Source organism: Brachypodium distachyon, chromosome 2 (assembly GCF_000005505.3).
Source record: "Brachypodium distachyon strain Bd21 chromosome 2, Brachypodium_distachyon_v3.0, whole genome shotgun sequence".
NCBI lineage: Eukaryota > Viridiplantae > Streptophyta > Magnoliopsida > Poales > Poaceae > Brachypodium > Brachypodium distachyon.
The window spans coordinates 52029713-52052492 of NC_016132.3; the positions used below are offsets into that span (position 1 = coordinate 52029713).

At 46.2% G+C, this 22780-nt stretch overlaps 4 protein-coding genes across 4 annotated transcripts; all 4 read left to right on the forward strand.

Moving 5' to 3' along the window:
- The first annotated feature begins 456 nt into the window (after positions 1-456).
- Positions 457-9062, forward strand: LOC100832760 (dentin sialophosphoprotein). The gene is made up of 3 exons (XM_014899477.2): positions 457-870; positions 1594-3757; positions 6899-9062. The coding sequence occupies exons 2-3, from the start codon at positions 1624-1626 to the stop codon at positions 8515-8517; spliced, it is 3753 nt and encodes a 1250-aa protein (XP_014754963.1). The 5' UTR covers positions 457-870; positions 1594-1623; the 3' UTR covers positions 8518-9062.
- A 1996-nt stretch (positions 9063-11058) lies between these two features.
- On the forward strand, positions 11059-12749 carry LOC100826325 (NDR1/HIN1-like protein 13). Its single transcript, XM_003564405.4, has 2 exons — positions 11059-11182; positions 11524-12749. The coding sequence occupies exon 2, from the start codon at positions 11560-11562 to the stop codon at positions 12457-12459; it is 900 nt and encodes a 299-aa protein (XP_003564453.1). The 5' UTR covers positions 11059-11182; positions 11524-11559; the 3' UTR covers positions 12460-12749.
- Positions 12750-16599: 3850 nt separating this feature from the next.
- LOC112271019 lies at positions 16600-18023 on the forward strand. The gene is made up of 2 exons (XM_024459899.1): positions 16600-17076; positions 17164-18023. The coding sequence occupies exons 1-2, from the start codon at positions 17014-17016 to the stop codon at positions 18010-18012; spliced, it is 912 nt and encodes a 303-aa protein (XP_024315667.1). The 5' UTR covers positions 16600-17013; the 3' UTR covers positions 18013-18023.
- A 1896-nt stretch (positions 18024-19919) lies between these two features.
- On the forward strand, positions 19920-21946 carry LOC100826636 (F-box protein At5g46170). Its single transcript, XM_003564406.4, has 2 exons — positions 19920-20311; positions 20572-21946. The coding sequence occupies exon 2, from the start codon at positions 20680-20682 to the stop codon at positions 21742-21744; it is 1065 nt and encodes a 354-aa protein (XP_003564454.1). The 5' UTR covers positions 19920-20311; positions 20572-20679; the 3' UTR covers positions 21745-21946.
- Positions 21947-22780: the final 834 nt, after the last annotated feature.

Sequence of the window (22780 nt, forward strand, 5' to 3'; positions counted from 1 at the left end):
AAACTAACCTACGAATCCAAACGCTAAAAATTTGGAACCGTGTCGATCGAGCCCATCAGGCACCACAAACCAAACACATCGTTAACGTACCGAACAGTCTCGTTAGCCAGGTCTATTTAACAGCGAGGAGATTCCTTGTGCGGAAAAAACGACCAAATCAAAGCCCTCTCGTCTTGACGGCAGCAGCTAAAAGCGATGCGAAGAAAGCAAAGCACGGGGATTAGATTATCGCTCGCGCCGTCGCCGGTCCGACACGAGAGCCAGCCTTCCTCTGCAGGCAGGGGCCCCACTCTCAGCCGCTGCTTGCTGGGTCCCAACGAGAGTGGCGCCCACGTGCCAGTGAGACAGCACAGCTGTGCCAACAGAGAGACAGAAAGGCCCGGCCCTCGCACACTCCGTTTCTTCCGCTTTCTCCGCCACTACCGCTCTTCTTTTCTTTTCTTTTGCGCTAGTACTCTTCTTTTGCGCTCTTTTTTTCTTTTCTTTTCTTTCACTGTATTTCCCTTCTCTTCCCCGGGCGATCGCCATCGCCGCCCCCCACCACCGGCCACCAAATCCGCTTCGTTCCACCGCGAGGTCGCAGCCGAAAGTGGCCGGCCAAGCTCTCTATACCCGCCTTGCCCCTGCCTCTTCCTACTACGCCACTGCTATCAGACCGCGCGCGGAGACATAGACGCATACGCAGCAGTTCATTTTTGCTCCTACGCCGCTGTGATTTGACCCTGTCTGATCGCGTCCTGCTCCTGGCTTCCTCTTCTTTTGCCGGGTCACTGTATATCAGCACAGGGTTTCGGTGATTTTGTTTCTTCCGCTTGTTGGAGCTTTCCCCGGTCTAGCTTCGTGCTGGCCGCCTGCCGAGCTTCCTCAGAGGTATGTTGCTTCTGATGCTGAACTGTTGGGGGTCGGTCACCTATGGGATCGAGTCTGGTTGTGTCTGATTCTCTGTGTACAGTTTGTTCACTTGTTGATTTCCTATCATGTGTCCTAGCTATCGGTTGGGAAGATCTACTTGTCCCTTGCTTGATAGGCTGTAAAGGTGATGGTGTTAGTTGTCCGTGCTATGGTTCGCCTCCTCAAGTTCGGGTTTAGACTAAACCGTTTAGAATCGAGTTCGAATCTTAAGCTCTTGGGATGCTAGTATCCCATCAGTGATGGTCTATCTAGTGATCAGCTTGTTGGCTGCAATGTTTGATTCAGTTACAAGCCCTCTAAATTGCTGAATAATACTAGTTGCTTATCGAATTGCCTTATACTTGTGCTAGGGTACTCCTGATCTAATATTTGTTAGGCATGACATTTTTTAAATTAATTCCCCTGTGGATCTGACGATCTGTTTGCGAGCTTGGTATTTGGTACAATTTTGCAAGTTGGTTTATTTGATAGTCGGTTGAACTGTGGTTATTTGGATGAGCTTGGTTGCTTGAAATTAGGTAGAGAGCAAACTTTTGTGGATTTGGGTGATAACATGGAATTGTCAGTTATCATAACAGAATTTTTCTGTAAGCCATTTATATGTAGTACAGTAGTACTCTGTATCAATCAATACAAGACTTTTACTGAACTAACAAATGTATATAATTTCCGCAATGCTAGGTTTGTGCTGGAGGCTCAGAGGTACATGCCATGGCTTTAGAGACAAAACAAATTGGTCTATGTGTTAAGAAAGTTCTGAGGTCCTCCATTAGAACAAGCTACAGATGTGTCTCTGAACATCCAGTCCTTTTCAGTTTGGGTGTTTTGCTCTATTTATTGTACAGATCTTCACCGGGATTCTTTGCATTCCTGCTTTCTTCTTCACCTGTAATTATATGTACTACTCTTCTTCTTGGAATCTTACTGAGTTATGGGGACACGAGTCTACCTGAGGTTAATGAGGACACTGAGGCTATTCCAAAGATTTCAGCTTCTAAGGTTGGGGATTCTTCAAGCGATGTTCACTTTGAGGAAAATCAGAGAATTTCAGTGCCTAGTTTTGGGAATAGTACAGAAAACTTCAAAGAAAGGGAAACTAAGCAAACGGTTACTGTCAGAGAGAGGTCTGCTGAACATACTAGGCTTGATGAGGGCGTCCCTCTCCTGGGAAGAGTTGATGAACAAGATGAGAAAGTTGAACATTGTGACATACCTAGAACATTAACTCCATTTCCCTCCATGGTTAATTTCCGTCATGAGGTTGGGGTTGGGGAGGACTTGCACTTTAAGCAGGAAAGGGAATACAGAGATTCTTTTTTTATCACAGATAAGGCTGATACACATACTAGCTTATTTGAAGGTTTCAATGAGAAGAATACAAACTTTGGCATGTTTTCTTCCAGTGAGAATGTTAATGAACCTGCTGAAATGGAGGAGAATCAAGCAGCTAGCCAAGTGAGAGATATTTCTGAAGAGAAGTCAGCTGATGGGATAGCTGGAACTAGCAAACTTACTTATGCCGTTTCTGTGCGCCAGAACAAAAAGCTTGATGATCTTAAGATTGATACTAACAAGGCTGTTGAGGACAATATACTTGATTCCTCCCTTGGCTCACCATGGGCAAGAGTTGGCAGTCAGGACGGTTCATCTGGTTTTGACTCTGATCAGTCTGAGAGTTCTTCGCCTGATGCTTCCATGACTGACATCGCTCCAGTTCTTGATGAGATTGACCCTCTTTTGGGTGCTGATTTCACTTGTCCTGACTCCATTCCTAAGGACTATTCAGACACTGATTCACATGTCTCCTCGAAGGATCATCAAACTGATGATGATAGTAATGATGAGGATGGCAATGATGATGCTAAAGATAGTGGCGAGGAGAACAAGAAAGATGGTGGTAAGGAAGCTGCATTTATCTGGACAGCAGATGATGAAAAGAACCTGATGGATCTTGGATATTCTGAGATGGAAAGGAATCGTAGGTTGGAGATTTTAATGGTTAGGCGAAGATCCAGGAAGAATATAATATTTGAAATGGACAGTAACTTGATAGATGCCAATAGCAAGGATTCTGGGAAAAGTGTAGATGACTTATCACGCTTCCATGCACATGTACCACATATCTCAGTTACAAGGAGGAACCCGTTTGACCTTCCTTATGGGCCCGAAGAAGCGGCAATTCCTGGCTCAGCTCCTTCGATTCTGCATGCAAGAAAGAACCCATTTGATTTTCTTGAGCATTCCAGTGACAGTGGGGTCTCTGTTCATGATAATTTAAGCCCCGGAGAATCACCACCAACTTCTCATCGTGACATCTTCAGAAGGCACGAGAGCTTCAACTTTGGAACTACAGATGCTAACCCCCAGGAGAGACGATTGTCTAGATTGAAGCCATATTTTGTCCCTGAGACAGTGGAACAAGGCACCAGTAATTTCCAAAGGCAGTTTAGTGACAAGAGTGACTCTAAATTAAGTTCTGTTACAGAATCTGATATGGCTTCTTCGGTTGCTGATCAGGAGGATCACAATGACCTTGATGAAAAGGACGTGCACAGGGAGGATGTGTCACTAGCTCTCCTGAGACAGGACAATGACCTTGCAGATGCTGGAAGTGAATGCTCAGATGGTATCAACTCTGTGGATGTTGAACTAGACCACAGTGACATTGATGAGCGTGAGATTGCTCTACAGCATTTTGTCTTCGAAAGGTCGCAAGAAAGAGAAGCATATGTTGCCTCGACAAAAGGGAAGGGTCATGATGAAGATTACATACTCGAGTCAGCTGGAGACTCCATGATGCCACTTCATCCAGTCACTGACCTGCTTAGCTGGGAAAATGCAGATGGTAAGCAAGTTTGATCTGTCCACTTTGTTTAAGCATTACCTTTTATTTACGTCAGCTGAAAAGCATGAGTCGATACCTTGTCAATGTACACCTTTATTTGAATAACTAGCACGCGGCCCTCGCAAATGTGAGGGCATCATCGGAAAGTATCGAAAAAATAAATTTAAGATTTCATATAGATGTTTATATTATGTGTGAGAAACATCGTCTTTAATCTGTTGACAAATGATTATTGGGCCATTTAAAAATATTAATTACTATGTGTGTTTTTATGTGGTGATATTAGATCAACATAGGGTTAAGTTTCAATCGCAAAGTTAGCTGATAGTTTATTGCGGACTTTTCATTAGTTGCGAGGTTAATACTCTGTATGTGAAAACTCTGTTTGTATGTGATAGTAGCCATTTTTTAACTTGATATTGGATATATTAGTACATCAAATTTTAGTATCGATGGCGCAATAGATCATTGATCTGTCATTGGATGGCCAAATAAATCATTGGTTTGTACTTTGTAGGTTAAGCGGCTAGTCGTATCTCTTGGGCATTACTATTTAGAACAAATCTAAACGAAATAACTAATTCCTTGCTTCTATAAGGAGCTGCTATGATAATAATATTAATAACCAATACTATTTATGAAGGCAAAAGGGGTGTAATTAAGAGCATGATTTCATTTCATGGAAATTCGGAAACTAAAACACATATTTTAGAGCTTTGAAGCCAGTACCATGATACAAATGCAAGTTGCCCTGCAGAGTAGAGCAAACACTCCCATGTAAATGGTTAACCATGTGAGATAGGGTGTCAGCAATCCTATAACAACTTCTTTGTTTCAAAATCATCCTATGACAACTTATTCTTACCTACACTTTTTTTTAAACATATATATTAAGCTTGAGTAACAGAGTCCATATTGTAGTGAGGATGACAGTTCCATCAACTCCAATATTTCTGTCTTGGATCTTGCTTTCACATCTATATCTGCAGTTAATCTAGAAAGAATAATAGGTTCTATTCAAAGGAGTAAATTGTAAGAAGCTGAAATCTGCCTTCACTTTTGCGTGGACTGTTAACTGGTAGTATATCAGCAATACCACAGAAGGAGGACTATCAAAACAGGCGTCGTAGTTGCATAAGTTGGTAATTCAATCTTAACAGAGAGCAAGAGTAACAGCAGAGGAAGATTTTTCTTTTGAGCGAGAGAATAGCAGGGAGAGATTGAGTATGAGTTGACCAAGTCCCCATCAGAAAAAGGTCAGCTATAGGGGAAAAAAATATGTTACATATCTGACAATCCTATATGGTTCAATTTGGCACACAGTTCATTTGGAAAGCTAAATCAAAATTTGCTAGCTAGCCATGGTAGGACACATGAAAGCATAGAGGGATATTCCGAGAGAAGAAGCAAGTTTAGATTGAATTAATTGTTCCAACATGCATAGTAATATATATTTTTATAATCATGTAAATGCTAATATGGCAAGGGTTAGAACGTCTATAGAACCACATATAATTCTGATATTTTTAGAAATTTCTATCATCAAGGAACACAGAGGAAGGCACTATATGTTCAATTGATAGAAAATAAATAGGAACCCAATTTTCGATCATTGAAGTAACATACTGAATATGGAACCGTAAGTGCCATATCGATCTTTGTTGGGGACACACTGATAACACATGAGATGGCCTAACTGAAGCGCAGTTGCATAAAAAAGAAGAAGAACGAAACATCTTTTCTGAATTTCATTGGACATGTAGTGTCCTGCAGTTCTAAAGGCTCACTGTCTCGTCAATATTGCCTCCAACAGGGTCGAATATCTTCTACCTTGAATGACGTTCCCAGTTTGCAATCTCTTTAAAATTACATTTGCTTCTGTTTATTTCCTTTTCATGGACATTGCCAAAACCACAAAATAGTACACACATTTACCTTGATGATTTAGTGATCAGGATCTCAGCAACTATCCTTTCTTTGAAAACTACTCATCGATGCAAAACCATAAAAGGATTAGGCCGGTTATTTACTCTAGCAAAGGGTGTAGAGAAAAGAATACATGTTCTCAGTTTTCAATACCACAGCAAGCATGACAGGAAGTGATTTTTCCAATTCTTAATTTCCTATGTGTGCCTATCAGCAACATTTTCTTAAGCTACATTAGAGTGAATCACCAACAAATTCTCCTGAACTCTCATCGATCACATTGGTTCCATCCACATTGTACAGCTCTTGCGGAAAACTAATTGTACCTTAATCATAGAGAGAGGGTCACTAGAATTTGTTATTTTGGTGATATTGGTGCTTCTGTGTGTGACAATGATGAAGCCACCATCATGGTTGACAATGGTTCAACAGTCAGTCCAAAAATGCCTGGAACTGACCCTAATCCAGATTGTGGCTGTTGGTCCAGCAGTCTTTGTGTTGTTCACCCGTGGGCTTAATTGGCTTTCCTTTTTTTAGGGAAATAATTGGCTTCCCTGAGCACAATACAACCCTATAGAGGACAAACAAATCACACAATTAAGCGCTTAAAATATGAGATGATACACTGTATTATACAAAGATTGATGGAGCAAATACACATGTACACCTCTTGTCTGTTCCACGATGTGGATAGGTTTCCTGTGTGTGATACTACCAAAGAAAGCAAAGAGATGAATTGCCTAAAATCTGGAAATTACAAGTATTAATTACACGAAGGTAGATGGAGCAACTGAAAGACACAAGCATGATTATACCATGCGTAAGGGTTGACACTGCCGGTGGGCATACCATAAAAGAATTGAGCCATGCAGGCGACGTGCGTGCAGATGTGAATTCCGTAATGAGATGCGGTGATTATTTTGCGGCAGTGGAGTCGACGGCTAGTGCAGCTTAATGACTTGCATGGCAGTGGCTAGCGGTGGTGAGATGCAAGCCTGCAAGGGAAAAAACGGGTAGGGCAATAAGGAGTGGTGTTTTGCATAATGGCATTGGTGGGGTAATTTTTGGAGATCAAGATCTATGGTTGTGATTGATTAATGTAATAAATCAATGGCCAGATGTTTTGCTATTTTGTGAGATTTTCTAGCCTACTATCTTTATTTCTGATTGATCCGTCATCTTCCTTTAGTATATAATAGATATCTTGTTATGCAGGTGAAAGCTACCTTGGTGCTAATTCTTCTATGGAACCAAACACAGCAGTTGAATTCTCAGAATGGCTTTCCTCTCCTAGGCCAGCTGAAGAGCATGAGTCAAGATCAGGAGACCTTGGTCTTTGTGCAACCAATATAGCCGATGGAAATAGAGACATAGATTCCATATCGTATTCAAACAATAAAATCCCGTTTGACAACCTGATTCATGGATCTATGGATTTGCTTAGTGATTTTGAAAAGGATACTTTGCCGGCAATATCTATGGACCTTCACCCTATTCCTGAGGAGATGGTTGTTGAGAACTTCAATATTATGCAACAAAAGCATGAAACTGCGATATTTACTGATTCTGCTACTGCCTTGACTGACTTGCATGTAATTGAAGAGCACTTTGATGTTGCAGCTGAAGTTTGTTCGAGCCCAGAGGTTGTTTCCTTGTGTCTCCCTGAAACAACTGATTCCATCCAATCTCCATCAGTTGAGCCTGAAGAGATCTTAAGGACATTTTTCTCCACGGCTTCTGAACCTGACAGGGTGGGTATGATTGATATGAAGGAAGAAATAACTTCAGGATATCTATTTGATTCTGATGGTGATGCTGATAAAATCTATCCCGAGCCTTCAGAGGATAACGGTATTGATGAAAGTTTCCTGTCAGAACTTGATGTGGTGGGGGACTTCCGGGTAGAACCAATGAGACTGGATCAGCAAGTGCCTGATCTTAGTTCCCATTCTGAAAAACCTGCTGCTGGTATTGCAGAAGACTCCTTGATTAGCACTCGGGCTTCTGGTGACATCACCACATCAGATGCCAGTGCATTAGACTCTAGTGAGCTGTCTCAATTGGCTGATTACCTAAGTCACTCTGATCCTGAATTTAGTTGGTCATTAGGAACATATCATGATGATCCTGAGCAGACTGTCTACAATCCGCGGCGGAGGATTCTTGAAACAATGAACACAGAGTTGAACTTAGCATGCGACGAGACAGAAATCACAGAAGTGCCTTCTGTGAATACATCGTCAGAAGCATACTTAAGCATTGGAGCAAGCAAACAGGAAGCTGGTAAAACTGAACCCGTGGCAGCTAACACTGATGCTGTGATGGCTGTTGATCCCAAGTCTCTAGAGGACATAGAGACAGCCTTTAAACAAGCGAGTGATGGTGGTGTTGACGAGCCCAACCGGGACTTTCAAACCTCACACGTCTCAGGTGTTGATATTGACACAGAGCCCATAAAGGGTTCTGGAGAGTTGCGTGTCATTGACGCAAAATCTGTCAACGACATTTGTGCTGCTTTTGAAGAACACACGGGTGTTGGTTTGCATAGTTGTCCAGAACAAAACGAAGATAAAGTTGGATCTGGAGAGACGGCAGAATGCGCAAGATACAATGATCTTCTGGAAGGAACACATGTTGAAATTCTGGATTCGGCTGGAGACAATAGAGAGCCTGAACTAATGAAGACTGCAGGCAACATAAGTTGTATTGAGGCAAAGACCGTTGATGACATCCATGCAGTGTTCACGAAGCTCTCTGATTGTCATGAGAGGAGTATCGTAGAAGCAATTGAGTCGAAAGATACTCACGAGAGAAGAGAGGAAAGTGAAGAATAAGGAGTTTCTATCATTGCGAAAGAGGCCTTAACCAAGTTGGAACTTGGGACAGATTTTTCTTGACTTGAAGGTGCCTATTCTTTGTTCTACTGATGAAGCACTCCTTTCAGCACCACACGGTCCTTCTGTTCTGCATATAGTTTCCAATACTGAAAAGTATGAAGTTTTGCTCTAGTTTTTTTGTGGATGATGCTTTTTTCTCTGTTTGAGGTTTTGACCGTTTGTATTCATTTTGAAAAAAAAAATCTGGCATGTTCTCCCCCTCCTCTGTCTGTAATTTCTTTGCTCGGGCAGTGTGGTGTGGTGACAGGGAGAGAAAACAGTCATTTCTGTCATGTAATGTAGATTTCTTTGGCAACTTGATGAAAGTGAGGTGATTGAAATGTAAGAGAGAGCTTGTGCAGCTGGAAATAGAGGAAGTACAATGTGCTAAGTGCATACCTGCCTGCCTGCCTTGGGTTTTTTCCCACTTGGACTGCTACTTCCGGACTGTAGAAGATCGTATTTTTCTTTCGTATAAGACAGTGGATATCACTTCAGTTCTGTCAAAATTTACATCATTCCATCTGCTTTGTTTTGCCTGCAAAATTCGTCTTTAGCTCGTAAATGTACAAGCCTGCTGGAAGCATGGAACTGAACCTGCTATCGGACAGAACACCCTGTAACTGAACCTGCTGAATATTCTGCACTAGTACATTCTTAGTAATCCTGTACTGATGCCGCAAACTATATGCCGAGGCAGCCAAAAATTGTTGTTTTTATAATTAAGAAGTATATCTAATCTGAATTAGTGGTAGTGTTGTAGTACCAGGCACGACGAGGCACGGTTTCGCCGGCAGCTTGATCGTGGGCACGCATCACTTGGTACGAGCTTTCCTTTCCGAGAGACATACATGATACATGTCCCTGCTCTGTGGTCTGTGATTGCTCCACCTAGGGTTCAGGTTTTCCTGTGTCTTGTTTCCTACAATAAAAATCATGACAAGGGATAACCTGAAAAGGAGAAAAATTAAAAAACCTGAGGATTGTGTTTTTTGCTCAGAATTTGAATGTGTGCACCGCCTGCTGTTTGATTGTGTAGTTGATAAGCAAATCTGGAAGCTAGTTTCTACCTTTCTTCATAGAGATCTAGGAGCTGATATGTTATCTGTTTCTAGCTGTTGGATTGCAAGCAAAAGGTTTGCTGCTGTTAATTCCATCTCTGCAGCTGTATTGTGGAAAAAAATTTAGATAAAAAGCTTTTCGCCCTGTTTCATTTCATCAGAAACAAAACAATATTCAGTCTCCATTACAGCACATTGCCGAAAGGCTGTATTGTGAAATTTCGTAACAATATGATTTTTAACCATCAGCCCTGGGTTGGATATCAAGCAGGTCTGGTGGCTAACCTTGAAAAGCATCAAAAAAATGGATGGTTATCTTCATGGACCATATGCTGGAGCAGGTAAATCTGTTCTGCACTCAGGTCTCTGCGATGTTGGTAGCTCCAAACCTCCTGCTGGGATGATGGCGCTGCCGGCCCTCCTTGCTCCTGTTACTCCTGAAGTGTTGGCTGATGCTGATGGTCTAGCTGCGAGTTGCTCTCTTTTCTCACTGCCTGCGGGGGCGTGTGATGTTGCGCCAGCAGGTCTCCCTGAGACTCTGTCAGAGACAATTCGGGCGAAGCTTCAGAAGGTGGTTGAAGCCTACTTACTCACAGGGCCTGCTATTTAGCTTCGCTTGTCTAAAATACTTTTACTGGCTTGCCGCCTGTGGCGCCGTTTTTCTTTCCAGTTTGTAATGAAGACCTGTATGAACTTAACTTTTTTTTTGACGGGTTTGTATGAACTTACTTGGTTTGCCTGGTTTCACGGAAATGGAACCGGGGCGTTTTAGCTCCCCTGTTACTCTATAAAAAAGTTCCATCCAGCTGCTGCCTGCAGGGGTACTCTTTCCACGGCGTAAATACTGGGACTGGGCTTATATATATCCTAGCCTGCCGTTTCGTGTTTGACCAACGCTGCTAATTTCGAGTCGGCAATAATAACTACTAAACAGCCTCACATGACGTGGCCGTGTCGCCCACCTAGCTGTGTGCTCGTTCGTAGCCGCTGTGAACTGTACTGCACCAGATCGATCGTGATCCGCACGCACGGGCTGGTGTTTCGTCGTGCAGACGCGTCCACAGCTGCCGCCGCCGCCTCGAACGCCCTTCTCTGTGCTTGTGTGGACCGTCCACCGTAAAAGGCCATGGCACGTCTCCACAGTGAAGCGCAGTGTCATGGTAACAAATGTTGTTTCTAATTCCGGGTACTCGCCTGAGGCGCAATAATAATCCAGCTGGCGTCCGCTGGGTTTTCACGAAGAGATCCGCGTTCTGTGAACACGCATCGCTTGGCTGCAGACTGCAGGTGCATCCCGGGATCGATTTCATATCTTCTCCAGACCACAGTAATTACAGTTTTCCATAAACCCATCGTCGCCACACGGTTTCGACCCCTCCTTACCCAGTAAGCAAGACCGCCACCTCTATATAAGCGCCTCCGCCACCGACCCTCCTCTCGTCTCCGACTCTCCTCCGCGCCTCCAACTTAAAAAACTTCCTCGTCTGTCGTCTGTCGCCCCGCTCCCTCCCCTCCGAGAGGAAGAAACAGCACCAGCCAGCGACCGTCTCCAGCTATACAAGGTGCGTCGATTTCGTTCCGATTCTTCGTGGTGTTCGTGAAGTTGTGTTTCGTTTTGGCGTGAGCTGAGGATTTCTTGCCCCAAAGTTTGCACATTCCGTTCCAAATTGCTACTCTGGGTCTCTGCTCGCAATGTTTACTTCTTGTTTGGAGTTTACTAATATGAACAAAAATCGTGTAGATATGCTAATTGTAGCCGTTTTTCAAAATCCAGTCTCGTACGTATTTACGTCTTTTTTTGTTACTAGTACAAAATCTTCACAGGAACGATTCTGTTCTTTTGTACTGCAGACCGTTGAATATTCATGGGTTATTAATGAACACATATTCGTATGCATTGCAGATTGATCCGCACGCGCGCCAGGAGGAGAGGGCGCCGATGATGAGCGACGGGCGCGTCCACCCGGCGGCGGCCACGAGCTCCGACTTCTCCGGCGAGATGAACCATTCCGCCACCTACTCCTCCTCCGACCCTTCCTCCAGCCCCCTCTACAGCTTCCACTTCGAGAAGCCCATCCCACCGCCTCCCCAAACTCACGCTCCCCTTCAGCAGCAGCAGCCGCCGCACAAGCCGTTGCCCGGCACCTACGTGGTGCAGGTGCCCAAGGACAAGGTCTTCCGAGTCCCGCCGCCGGAGAACGCGCGCCTCTTCCAGCACTACGCCCGCCGCGCCAAGCGCCGCCGCTCCGGATGCTTCTCCTCCTGCTGCCTCTGCCTCTTCCTGGCCCTCCTCGCGCTCGCCATCCTCCTCGCCGCTCTCGCCGGCGTCGCCTACCTCGCGCTCCAGCCCCAGAAGCCGTCCTACGCGGTCCGGTCCCTCGCCGTGTCCGGCATCGGCAACGCCTCCGTCGCGCTCGCGCCGCGGTTCGACGCCACCATCCGCGCGGAGAACCCCAACGGCAAGATCGGCGTGCGCTACGACGCCGGGAGCGGCATGTCCGTGTCGTACGGCGGCGTGAGCCTGGCGGCCGGCGCGTGGCCGGCGTTCTACCAGGCGCCCCGGAGCGCGACGGTGTTCGTGGCCACGGCGAAGGGCGCTGGTATACGGCTCTCGGAGCGCGCGCAGGGGCAGATGGCCGCGGCGGAGCGGCTCCGGTCCGTGCCGCTCGACGTGGAGCTGAAAGTTCCCGTGCGGCTCCAGATCGGCGCGCTGAAGACGTGGGCGATGCCCGTGACGGTAAGGTGCGCCGTGGCCGTGGACAGACTCGCCGTTGACGCCAAGGTGGTGTCCGCCGGGCCGTGCGACGTGGACGCGAGGTCGCTGTTCTGGAGGAACTGATCCAAGGGCTCACTGCTGGTTGGTTGATTGTTTAGGAGAGAGCACGCAATTCTTGCGGGTAGCAAACGATTATTTAATCGTGCTATGTCCCTGATGTTTTTTCTCCCCTCGTTGTTGTTTTGATCGAGCAATCTTAGTTCTTTCTGGACAGGAGATCGATTTGTTGTTTTTGATTATGTTCTGCTGCAAATTGTGTTGCGGTTAAGGTCTTCACAAGTTGCACCTCTGTTCTTCTGCACAAGAGACTGAAGAACAATGGTGTTGGTACACTGGTGCCTGTTTTGTTGCTACTCCAAAGTTTTGTTATATGATTTGCGGTAGCAACTATAAATATTCCAACTTCGATCAGTGGAATACCCGAGGCTAGCTTGCAACATTGTAAAATTCAGCAGTCGTTCTTGAATCTCAATCTCAGATGCATGTGTTGGCTGTGAGAATGTCTGTCCCTGGCACAACCAGAATGGCACATGACCTTATTGGGCGTATTTTGTGCTTTTGCAGTCACATAATAGGACTAACAAAAGGCTCATGCGCGATTACCATGACAAAATAGAACGTTCGGTACTATGGCAACCGGGATTTCTCCTTCCGACGCAAGTGTAACCTCGAATTATGTGGGTGGGTGACAAGAACATACTAAATGTTGAGACAAACACTGAACTGAACAGATGATCTGATTCTTGCATTGCTATAATAAAATCAGACCATCAGAGTACAGACCTGAGCATGCTGTCAAGATCAGATATATGCATATGACAAATTAAATAAGACGGTTTAAATAAGCAATGCAGAACGAGGTGGGATTCAGGGCATGTTTTCCTGGGGTACGTCAATCTTTGCCTTCTGGTCAACTCACTGGTGCTGTGTTTCCTTCACACAAAAAATGTTGTGATCTCCCCACGACTAACTGTAGTGTTCTTCACGTCTTGCCTGGCTGACCATCCAAACCATTATCAGAGAAATCGTCAGAATCTATTTCTGTACATATGTTACATCTCTGTTCAGATTTGTATACTCGTTTCTAGTTCTGAAGATATTTGGTGCGTCTCCATGAACTTAAACTACAGTACTTTTCAAGCCTTTTCCTTCGTCCAAAGTCCATGAAGGAAAACTTCTTGCTCGACAAATATGATAACTCGTATTGAAAATATGAACCTGGAAATGTTATAGGAATTGGGATGGTGGTTAGGATACAGGCCACAACTTGGTTTACGTGAGAGGACCTCTGTACAAAGCTGAAAATGTATGACCCTCATTTAATTATTATCAGTTTGAGATCCTGAAAAAAAACTTAGCCAGTTGGGTGTTCTGCCAGAATATTGGTTAAGACACAAAAATTAACATTTTTGCCTGAAAAGAAGGGACGTGATCTGGTCTGAATTATTCAAATTTTGTACCATGTAATCTGTAATGGAATTTTGAAAATTATTTTTCAAGGGGTTTGGAGCTTGAAATCATTGTACACTGAAACTTAAAAAAAAAAAGAGGGTTCAAAACACACAGTTTGCACGGTGTATCATTATGTGGAGAACTCTAGAAAATGTTGTGATGAGCACTTAACCGGAAGAGCAACAGCTAAGCATGGTATCTTCGCCGGTTTAAGGCAACAAAAGTAGTAATCCCTCCGTCCAACAATAAGGAGCATATTAGGGTTCGGTTGACCAAACTTTTGACCATAAATTACTTCATGATATGTGACTAATGTGATCAAAATCATAATCATAAGTAAATACCCTTGAGTAGGAATATAATTATATGAATCTATGTCATATAATTATATATTAATAAAGTAATTTGTGGTCAGTGGTCAAAAAAAAACTAATATGTCTCTTGTTGTTGAACGGAGGTCGTACTCAGTAGTAAAAAAAAAAAATTGAGCGAAGGAGGGAATAGTAAATTCCGATGGTTTGATAATGGTCCATGTAGCTGTTAGTACCTGGGCAATTTGGCATCTGGATTGGGCCACCTTTTTTTTTTGCACCCACTTAGCAGTATACACTTGGACCCACAGCAGTAGAATTGGGCCAGCGATTGAATACGGGCCGAACACCCATTCAAAATACTGCATGATAGTGGCCCAGTGAAAGAGATGCCCGTGCCGTACCAAACGATCGAGTCTCAAAAAAAAAAAAATAGCCAGCGGCTCGTGATCCCGCACTCGGAGAAACGTGCCGATCCGCCTACATCTCCCGTATATGGAGCGTGCAGCACATCGTGCGAGGCTGGATCGATCGTTCGATGATAATACACACACACAAAAACCTTAGCATACGTGATGGCCCCCGTTGCGTAGAGTTCGCCCATTCAGACGTTGGTACGTCACTAGTACAAAACAGGCCATCAGTGTCGTTTAAAAAACGCTATTAGTGGCACGCACTGACTTCTGGCCACTGATAATAAGGCTATCAAAGACAGACACAAAACACGTCACTCATCAGTGTTGGGTATTCTATACCCAATATTGATACTCATATGCCAACAATGGCGTCATGTCTCACCCGACACTCTCACCCGACACTGATGGTCATTTAGGGATTAAAAATAATATAATTACATATTAATTTATATACACATGCAAAAAATAATCAACATTTACTCTTTTTTCTTCTTTCATACAATGCACGGTCCATGCAAATTTTGGATCTATTCTCAAATATTTACATTCTACCAAAATTACACATTCACATATGTAAATTCAATAGAAAATGTGATAGCCAAGCAGCCTTGCAATCTTGTAGACGGCATGGTAGAGCTCCAAATCGCTGGTGTGGACGGAGAACAACATAAGCAGACACGTACCAGATGCCGAGGGAGTCCGCGTCTCGTTGAACGCCGCTGTGGACCACCATCTCCAATCGTCCTCCTTGCACCAGCCGACGAACTACATCCGAGGGAGAGCCCGGATCCGCCCGTGTCACGTCGGGTAAAGGCCGGATCCGGCGATGTGGAGGCCCAGGAAGCTCGCCGGCGCCGCGAGTAGCTAGCCGCCCCGCCGCTGCCCGCCGATCCGGTCTCTGCGCGCACGAGGGACACCGATGGCGACCTCCTCTGTAGACAGCGAGAGAGAGAGATTCAGGAGAGTTAGAGGGAGAGAGAGATCCTAGAGAGGGGAGAGGGAGAGACGCACCGAGAGAGGGAGAGGCAGGTCCGGCGGTGAAGGGCTCGACGGGGGGTGGATCCGGCGGCAGCGGGGTCCGAGGAAACCAGATCCGGCGGCGGCGGGGTCCGAGAAAACCAGATCCAGCGGCGGCGGGGTCTTGGGAAACCAGATCCGACGGCGGCATGGTCGACGGAGGCGGGCGGGCTTGACGGGTTTCGGGGCGGCGGCGAATCTAGGACATGCCACTGATGATCGCACTATCAGTGGCATGTTCCATGTGATACACGCCGCTAATACCCAAGCCACTCATAGAGGCATATCAATGGCGGTTTCAGATTCGACCGCCACAGATGGATGTCCCGAGGAACCAAGCATGGCCCAAAGTCGGTCCATCAGTGGCGTGTGCTCTGTATCCGCCACTGATAGATGTCTAGTCAGCCCGACACTGGTGAGGGTCGCATATGGCCATTTTGTACTAGCGCGTCTACCTCTACCACGAAGGAACAAAGCAATTGTACAAAGAGTCAAGACTTAAGGGGTTGGTACTACATCGCGTCCAAGTAAACTGTCGATCGTCCACAACGAAACTCCTGCTTAATTTTGGAGTTCCGAACCAACTGATCACCGCAGAGTGACTACAAACTTATTTCGGTAGCCTTTTTTCTCCATGTCGTCCAACGTACAGTGATCAGCGTGATGAGAGCACTTTAAGTTGGGTGTCTTCTCTCCAATGTTTTTCTTTCTGGTCTATTTCGAGGCTGGATGGTGCGACTTAACCTAACTGCCCGCCTGAAAAACGAGCATTTTGACGAGTCAGCTCCCCACGCACTCCTCCGAACAAATCCACCTCCCGGCCTTGCCTTTTGTTTCCGGCCAGACATCTGCTTAAAAAACGGGATCTGTGACAATTCACGATTCAAAAACACTTTTGTAGGCTACTATTAGGGTGGGTGTTCGCCCACTTACGTACCCACCACGTTAACGTCTGCATATACCACGTTCGATCATTCATCAATTCAAAGCGAGTAAAAAGACAAAGCCGTCGTTGTATACGAGTTCATGACAAGAGATCGATTCGTAGAGAAAGTAGACGTCTCACCTCAAATCACACCACATCATATCAGTATATCACCCTTCGCTAGTTAATGCTAGGCCTGGGATTCCTAGCAGGCAGCAGACCTTCTCGGAAGATAATTACAAGGAGAGGGAATTCTATTTTGACCAAAGTCAGCGAGCTCATTGACCCGTCTACTGGTGATTGGGATGCAGATTTGATTGATGCTATCTTCTGGCCTATTGATGCACAACGAATCAAGCAAATTCCTATTGCTAGAGCGAGTGTCGAAGATTTTGTGGCTTGACACTATAATAAATCAGGAGTTTTTTCGGTGCGATCAGCATACCATGTGGAATGGGATAATCAACATGGTGAGAAATTGAGACGCACTAATGGGATGGCAGGAACCCAAGTACACCCAGTTTGGAAGAAGCTATGGAATTTAAAAGTCCCTGCAAAGGTGAGGATCTTCGGATGGAAAAGTTTGCATAATACTATCCCTTGCTTTGCAACTCTTGCTAATCGACATGTGCCGGTGAGTGCACAGTGTGTTACTTGTCCTGCGCAAGTGGAGGATCTCCGCCATGTTCTTTTCACTTGTTCCAGAGCAAAGGCCGTTTGGAGTGCATTGGGAGCTGGCGAGCTCATTGCTCAAAGTCTGGCATTAGATCGTGCGGGTTCGGCCGTTCTAGAAGATCTCCTTGCTGGTGATCATGCTTCGAAAATATATATGACACCGGTGACCTTTGGAGAGCTCTGTGCTGTTGCTTGCTGGTACATCTGGTGGGAAAGGCGGCAATTGATGCACGGAGAGCCGATTCCGCCACCTGATACAACTGCTTTTTCGATCCAAGCTTTGGTGATGAACTATGTTCGTTCCTATTCGAAACAAAGTGGTATACAACGCCTTGGTTGGCAAAAGCCTCCAGAAGGTATGCAAAAGCTCAATGTTGATGCTTCTTTCATCGAGGACAAGGAAGAAGGTGCTACGGGTGCTGTTATCAGGGACGCTTCAGGCCTGTTTGTGCGTGCGTCGAATAGCTGTATTCCCATTGTCTATGATGCCACGATGGCTGAAGCAATGGCTCTCTGGAATGGGATTCAGTTTGCTAAAAGCCTTGGTTGTTCCAATCTACTGATCAGCTCGGACAGCTTGGAGGTAGTTCAGGAGATGAATAGCGATAGCTGGCCCTCTCCAGCTGCAGCGATATATATTGATTGCGTTGAAGCTTTGAAAGAGTTCGGAAAGGTGATCACAGAGCATTGTCCAGGAGAGGCAAACCAAGTTGCGCATGAGCTAGCTAGGATAGCTAGGGATGATCCACCAAATGTTTGGTTGGACAATCCTCCTAATTTTCTTATTCCTCTCCTCGTCGACAATGTTACTCTTATTTGAGTTTTAATAAAGCCAGCCATCAGGCCTTCCCTAAAAAAAAAATGCTAGGCCCGGTGAGATGCGAAGACTCGGTCAAGATGGGCAGCGAGTGAGCCTTGCCCGTGCCGTGCTTCAACGGCGACAGATCGCGCGCACTTGCCCGATCCTGCTCGGCAAACACGGTGATTATACATGCGCGGTGCTTTGTTCTTGCTGACAGTATTCCCGAGCCCTGACAGCCATATACCAGTACGTGTTTCCAATAATTCTCTGCTCTATCCTGTTCTCTTTTTTTCTGGACTGGACCCGCCAATAACAATAATTCTGCAAAGCACTGATTGAACTAATGAAATGAGTGAGTGGATTAATTAGGCGCATACATGCATCATTGTAGACAAAATAGCGGATACGTCTGGATAAGCGCATCTCCAGCTGCCGCATGCGTGTGGCGTGCACGGGACGAACGAGGAGCCTTGATTAGTTCGCTGCAAACGCCGGCCTCCTAAAGATTCCAAGAAGATGATGGCTCAAAACGGACCCAGATGAGTGAAGAGGGATCGAGAGAGAGGGCGCCAACTGATAAGCCAATCATGCTAGCCATGGGGCTTTTTTGGTTAGGCCGGCGGGGCCGCCTCCGATGCAGCGTCGTGCTGGTCGAGGTCGTTCTCGATCATTCCCGGCGCGTTTTGGGCCGATTTCGATTTCCTTACGTGAAAGAATTTTAAGTTATTGCTAAGCCAGCTTGAAGTGAGTGATACTGTCAGATCAGATCAGGCTAGCATATTGGTCGATATGCTCTCACGTATACACGGATCAAGGATGGAATCACATCGTATAATGAATCATGAAACGGCATTGTTTAATCACAAGTTACGTGCCGACTACTCTCGGCCCAACAAATTTCTCCCGTTACAAAATTTGGCTGACATAAAGAATACCTCTAGGCTCATGGATCAACGCGCTCGCTACAGTCGAGAGCCAGCGAGTGGATGGGTGAATCATGGGAAACCTGGTCCCCGGGGCGGGGAACGAAAGCGAGGCTCCGCTCACGCTCCTCCGCCGCCGTCTCCGAGGCTCGGAAACGACGAAACCCCGCGGCGCCGTCGTGCTCTCGTGGTTCACGTCACCTCGGCTCGTCGGGCCGGCCCAGCGGCCGTAAAATAAGCCCGATCCATTCTCCTTTTCAGGTTTAGGCACGTGTGCGGACGAGCTTGAGAGCCACTGTCCCACATTACCGCTGTGGCCTTCGATCGATTCAGTGGCACACGTGCTATGCTTGGAGATGTGCACGTCGTCACAAAACCGAAAAGAATGGTACGTGGCGTGATGCTCCACTTTAAGAACGTTTGCTTCCCAACGAAGAAAATTGCTCTCGTTAGCTTAGACTCGGGTTTTGCCGTTGGGATCGTTCCTGTCCATTTGACGCCTAGTTATCGCGTCATTGGCATGTGACCGCTTGTCCGCTTGGCCAGGTCTCATCCGCTGCGACAGGAACACGACTTATTTATTTCATGATGATGATTTTGACAAGAGTGTTATAGGAGTTAAGCTGATCTTGTCGACGATATCTATCCGTCTGTCTCATAACCGCTAACAAAGATTGATCGTTGATTGCCTCAAAAAAAGATTGATCGTTGAGCTGGTAGCAGTGAGGCGCTCTCGATTATTACATCTTGGAAGTACAAAGAATAATGTTCTACTAGCACACTGACAGTTTTTTTATTAGCATCTGGACACACACGGCCGCAAATGGAAATCGTCTCGGCGACCAGGCTCAACACGCGTGTGTGCGACGGACCCGGTCGACTCGAGTCTATCCTCGTAAACGCCGTTAGAGAGGAACGTCGCGGGGCGTCCGTCCGTTACGGCGTTACTACCTCGTCCCAAGACAATACTTAAAGCGGCGCCGTGCGCGTGCGGCGAGCGGCACACTTCCCCTCGAAGCAAAGAAAACCGTTCCCGGAGCAAAAATTCCCCTGCCATCCTGACCCTCAAGCTCAACCCTCACTGAGCTCACTCGCACTCCTCGCGCGAATCCACTGCCCGCGTCTTTCCCCCCAAATCGAAGCTCCCGGGCTAGCTGCTTCAGGTGTGGGGGTGCTGGAGCTGTTAATTCGCGCTCGAGTTCGGGAGAAATCTAGCTCGGAACCGTTGTTTCTGGCTCGCTGCGGTTGGGATCCGGCTGGATTCCGGCGAGGGATTGAAGAGACCGGCCAGTTTTTCATCTCCGGGCGTCATTTTGACCGCCAAGCTATCTATATCTAGCCGCCCTCGAGTTCACCTTCAGCTAAAGCATTCTTGGGTTATACTACTAGTACAGGTTTGATTTATCTGCTGCAGTCTAGAGTATTTCTGTAATCTATTGATGACTTTGTGCTATCTCGCCACTTTGTTTAGAGGGACTTCATTGCACTGCAAGGTTAAATTTTCTAGCATTTGATGTGTATTAGTAGTACGTTGCTCAGCTCAGGTCGTTTTCCCATCACGTTCGTGTGATGAATGCTAGTGCTGCGTTCAGTTCAGCCCCTTTCACCCTGTCAATTTTTGTGTTCTTACTGATATGCTGTTGTTTTGTTTCAGAAAATTGCTCCAATCTGACAAGTTGTTGTGACGGCTGGAGTCATTCGAAGTAGCTATTCCACTACGAAAGATTGCTAGTTTATACTACTCGCAATTTTGAGTGGGACAATGCATCCCAGGGCTCGAATCCACGCAGACCCGGCTTTGCAGTTGGACCAAATCGACTGCTTGCCGGACGCACTTGTCCTGCTGATCCTGAACAAACTGGAGGATGTACGCTCCCTCGGTCGCTGCTCTGCAGTGTCGAAGCGGTTCAACGAACTGGTTCCACTTGTCCATGATGTGTATGTCAAGATCGACCGTGTCGTGACTGCGGATGGTGATGCTGATGATGCTTTCAACCTCTCTTCTCCGAAGGCCCGGCACATCTTCTCTCATTTCATTAAGCTGATGCTATTTACAATCGTCAAGCCATTTCACAGTATGCGCAACCCAAGTGGCACAGGCAGGCCTGTGTTCCCACAGCTCGCGCAACATTCACCTGTGCAGGTGCTAAAGAACTTCTCTCATGTCCGGAATCTTCGGGTGGAGCTCCCCTCAGGGGATGTTGGGACTGAGGCAGGGGTTTTTCTCAAGTGGCGGGCTATGTATGGCAGCACGCTTCAGAACTGTGTGATTCTTGGCGGTACGCTGGTTGATCGCAAGACTGTCGCCGTTGGGCATGATCCATCAACGGAGGACAGTGGAAGCATGCCAGAATCTTTCTATACCAACGGAGGGCTGAAACTCCGTGTTGTGTGGACTATCAGCACTCTGATTGCTGCATCGACGAGGCATTATCTTCTCCAGTCAATCATCAAGGACCATCCAACATTGAGAAGCTTAGTTTTGACAGACGCCGACGGGCAAGGGACAATCTCCATGGGGATGGAACAGCTCAAGGAGTTCAGGGAGAACCAGTTGCCAGCCTCAGCATGTTCCAACCGGACGCAGGTCCCAGCGTGCAGCATGAAGCTGAAGTATGCGGCATACCTCGAGCTGCCTGATGGCTTGGCAATGCAAGGTGCAACCTTGGTTGTTATCAAGCCCTCAGCCGATGGAACTAGTGGCGGCCACAGCAGTCGGAAGGAAACTGAAGCTTTTGTCTCAGATGCATTTGATGGACCATTCAAATTTGCAGCGAAGGCGCTGATGAAGAGGCGTACCTATCTTCTGGAGATGAATGGGTTCTAGACCTGTTCCTTAAGAGCTGTTCACAGATATCTTTCTTGTGAGTGGATATCATGAGTCATTAAGCTGTATAAATTTCTGCTGGAGCAAATGCAGTCCTGAATTTTGTGGTTTAAGATAAAAGCGTTTAAGATAAAAGCTACATCTATAGATGATTTCTGCTGCCATCCTCTTTGTAGGAGTATCTATGAAGTGCAGTCTAGCACACCTTGAGAAGGCCGCGAGCCCAGGAAGATAGAACTGAGGCGTCCACTACTCTAGCGTCTGTCCATAAGCATTTGCTAATGATACTTATATCAGTCAGAGTTTGGCGTGATTTTTTTATTGAAGGCTTTGACCCAGTCAAAGTTTCAGTACTACAAAAAAAACCGAACACACCCCAAAAAAAACGCAGAAAAAAGAACGAAAGAAAAGAAGTGCGGAGTGTAGACGGCGCGCAAAAGCTAGTAGCGCGGTCGATTCTTTTTTTGTTGTTGCGTAGACCCAATATACTAACACCGAGGTGATTCATACTCGGACATATCTGGCCCAATATCCTCTCAAAAAATAAAATTTCTGGCCCAATGTAGTTGTAAGCATCAGGCACGATGAGTACAACTACAGCCAGAGAACATCTGCCTCCGTGATCCTTTTCTCGTTCCAGAGAAAGCCGCATTTTGTGATCGATGGTCGTTCAGGCGGGGGTTCTGCGTTTTTTTTTTTTGAGGGAAAAGGGGTTCTGCGTTCGGACTTCGGACGATGGCGGGCGCTGTTTGCCGATCGCGCCGCAAGAGGATGATGATGACGACGAGGCGCCGCCCTTCGAAGAGGATCTACGGCAGGGTACACATCTCCAACCTTCAGAGGGGCGGCTCTCTCCTACGTCCTCGTCAGAGCTAATTAATCAGTATACGAAATCAAGCTATCTATGCCCTCAAGCTTTGCATTTTTTTTTCAGCTATACTCAATAGTATTATATTCACCATCCTGCTGCAATTTGCACGATGCTAGTTAACCTGAAACCAACACTTAGATGGAAGAGGCGTGCCTACATGCTAAT

Bases quoted from the DNA above. Each gene is read 5' to 3' on its own strand.
- LOC100826636 (XM_003564406.4), top strand. From the start codon at position 20,680: ATGCATCCCAGGGCTCGAATCCACGCAGACCCGGCTTTGCAGTTGGAC.
- LOC112271019 (XM_024459899.1), top strand. From the start codon at position 17,014: ATGGCAGGAACCCAAGTACACCCAGTTTGGAAGAAGCTATGGAATTTA. The intron at 17,077-17,163 runs GTGAGGATCTTC...GTGAGTGCACAG, and splicing joins ATTTAAAAGTCCCTGCAAAG to TGTGTTACTTGTCCTGCGCA.
- LOC100826325 (XM_003564405.4), top strand. From the start codon at position 11,560: ATGATGAGCGACGGGCGCGTCCACCCGGCGGCGGCCACGAGCTCCGAC.
- LOC100832760 (XM_014899477.2), top strand. From the start codon at position 1,624: ATGGCTTTAGAGACAAAACAAATTGGTCTATGTGTTAAGAAAGTTCTG. The intron at 3,758-6,898 runs GTAAGCAAGTTT...CTTGTTATGCAG, and splicing joins TAGCTGGGAAAATGCAGATG to GTGAAAGCTACCTTGGTGCT.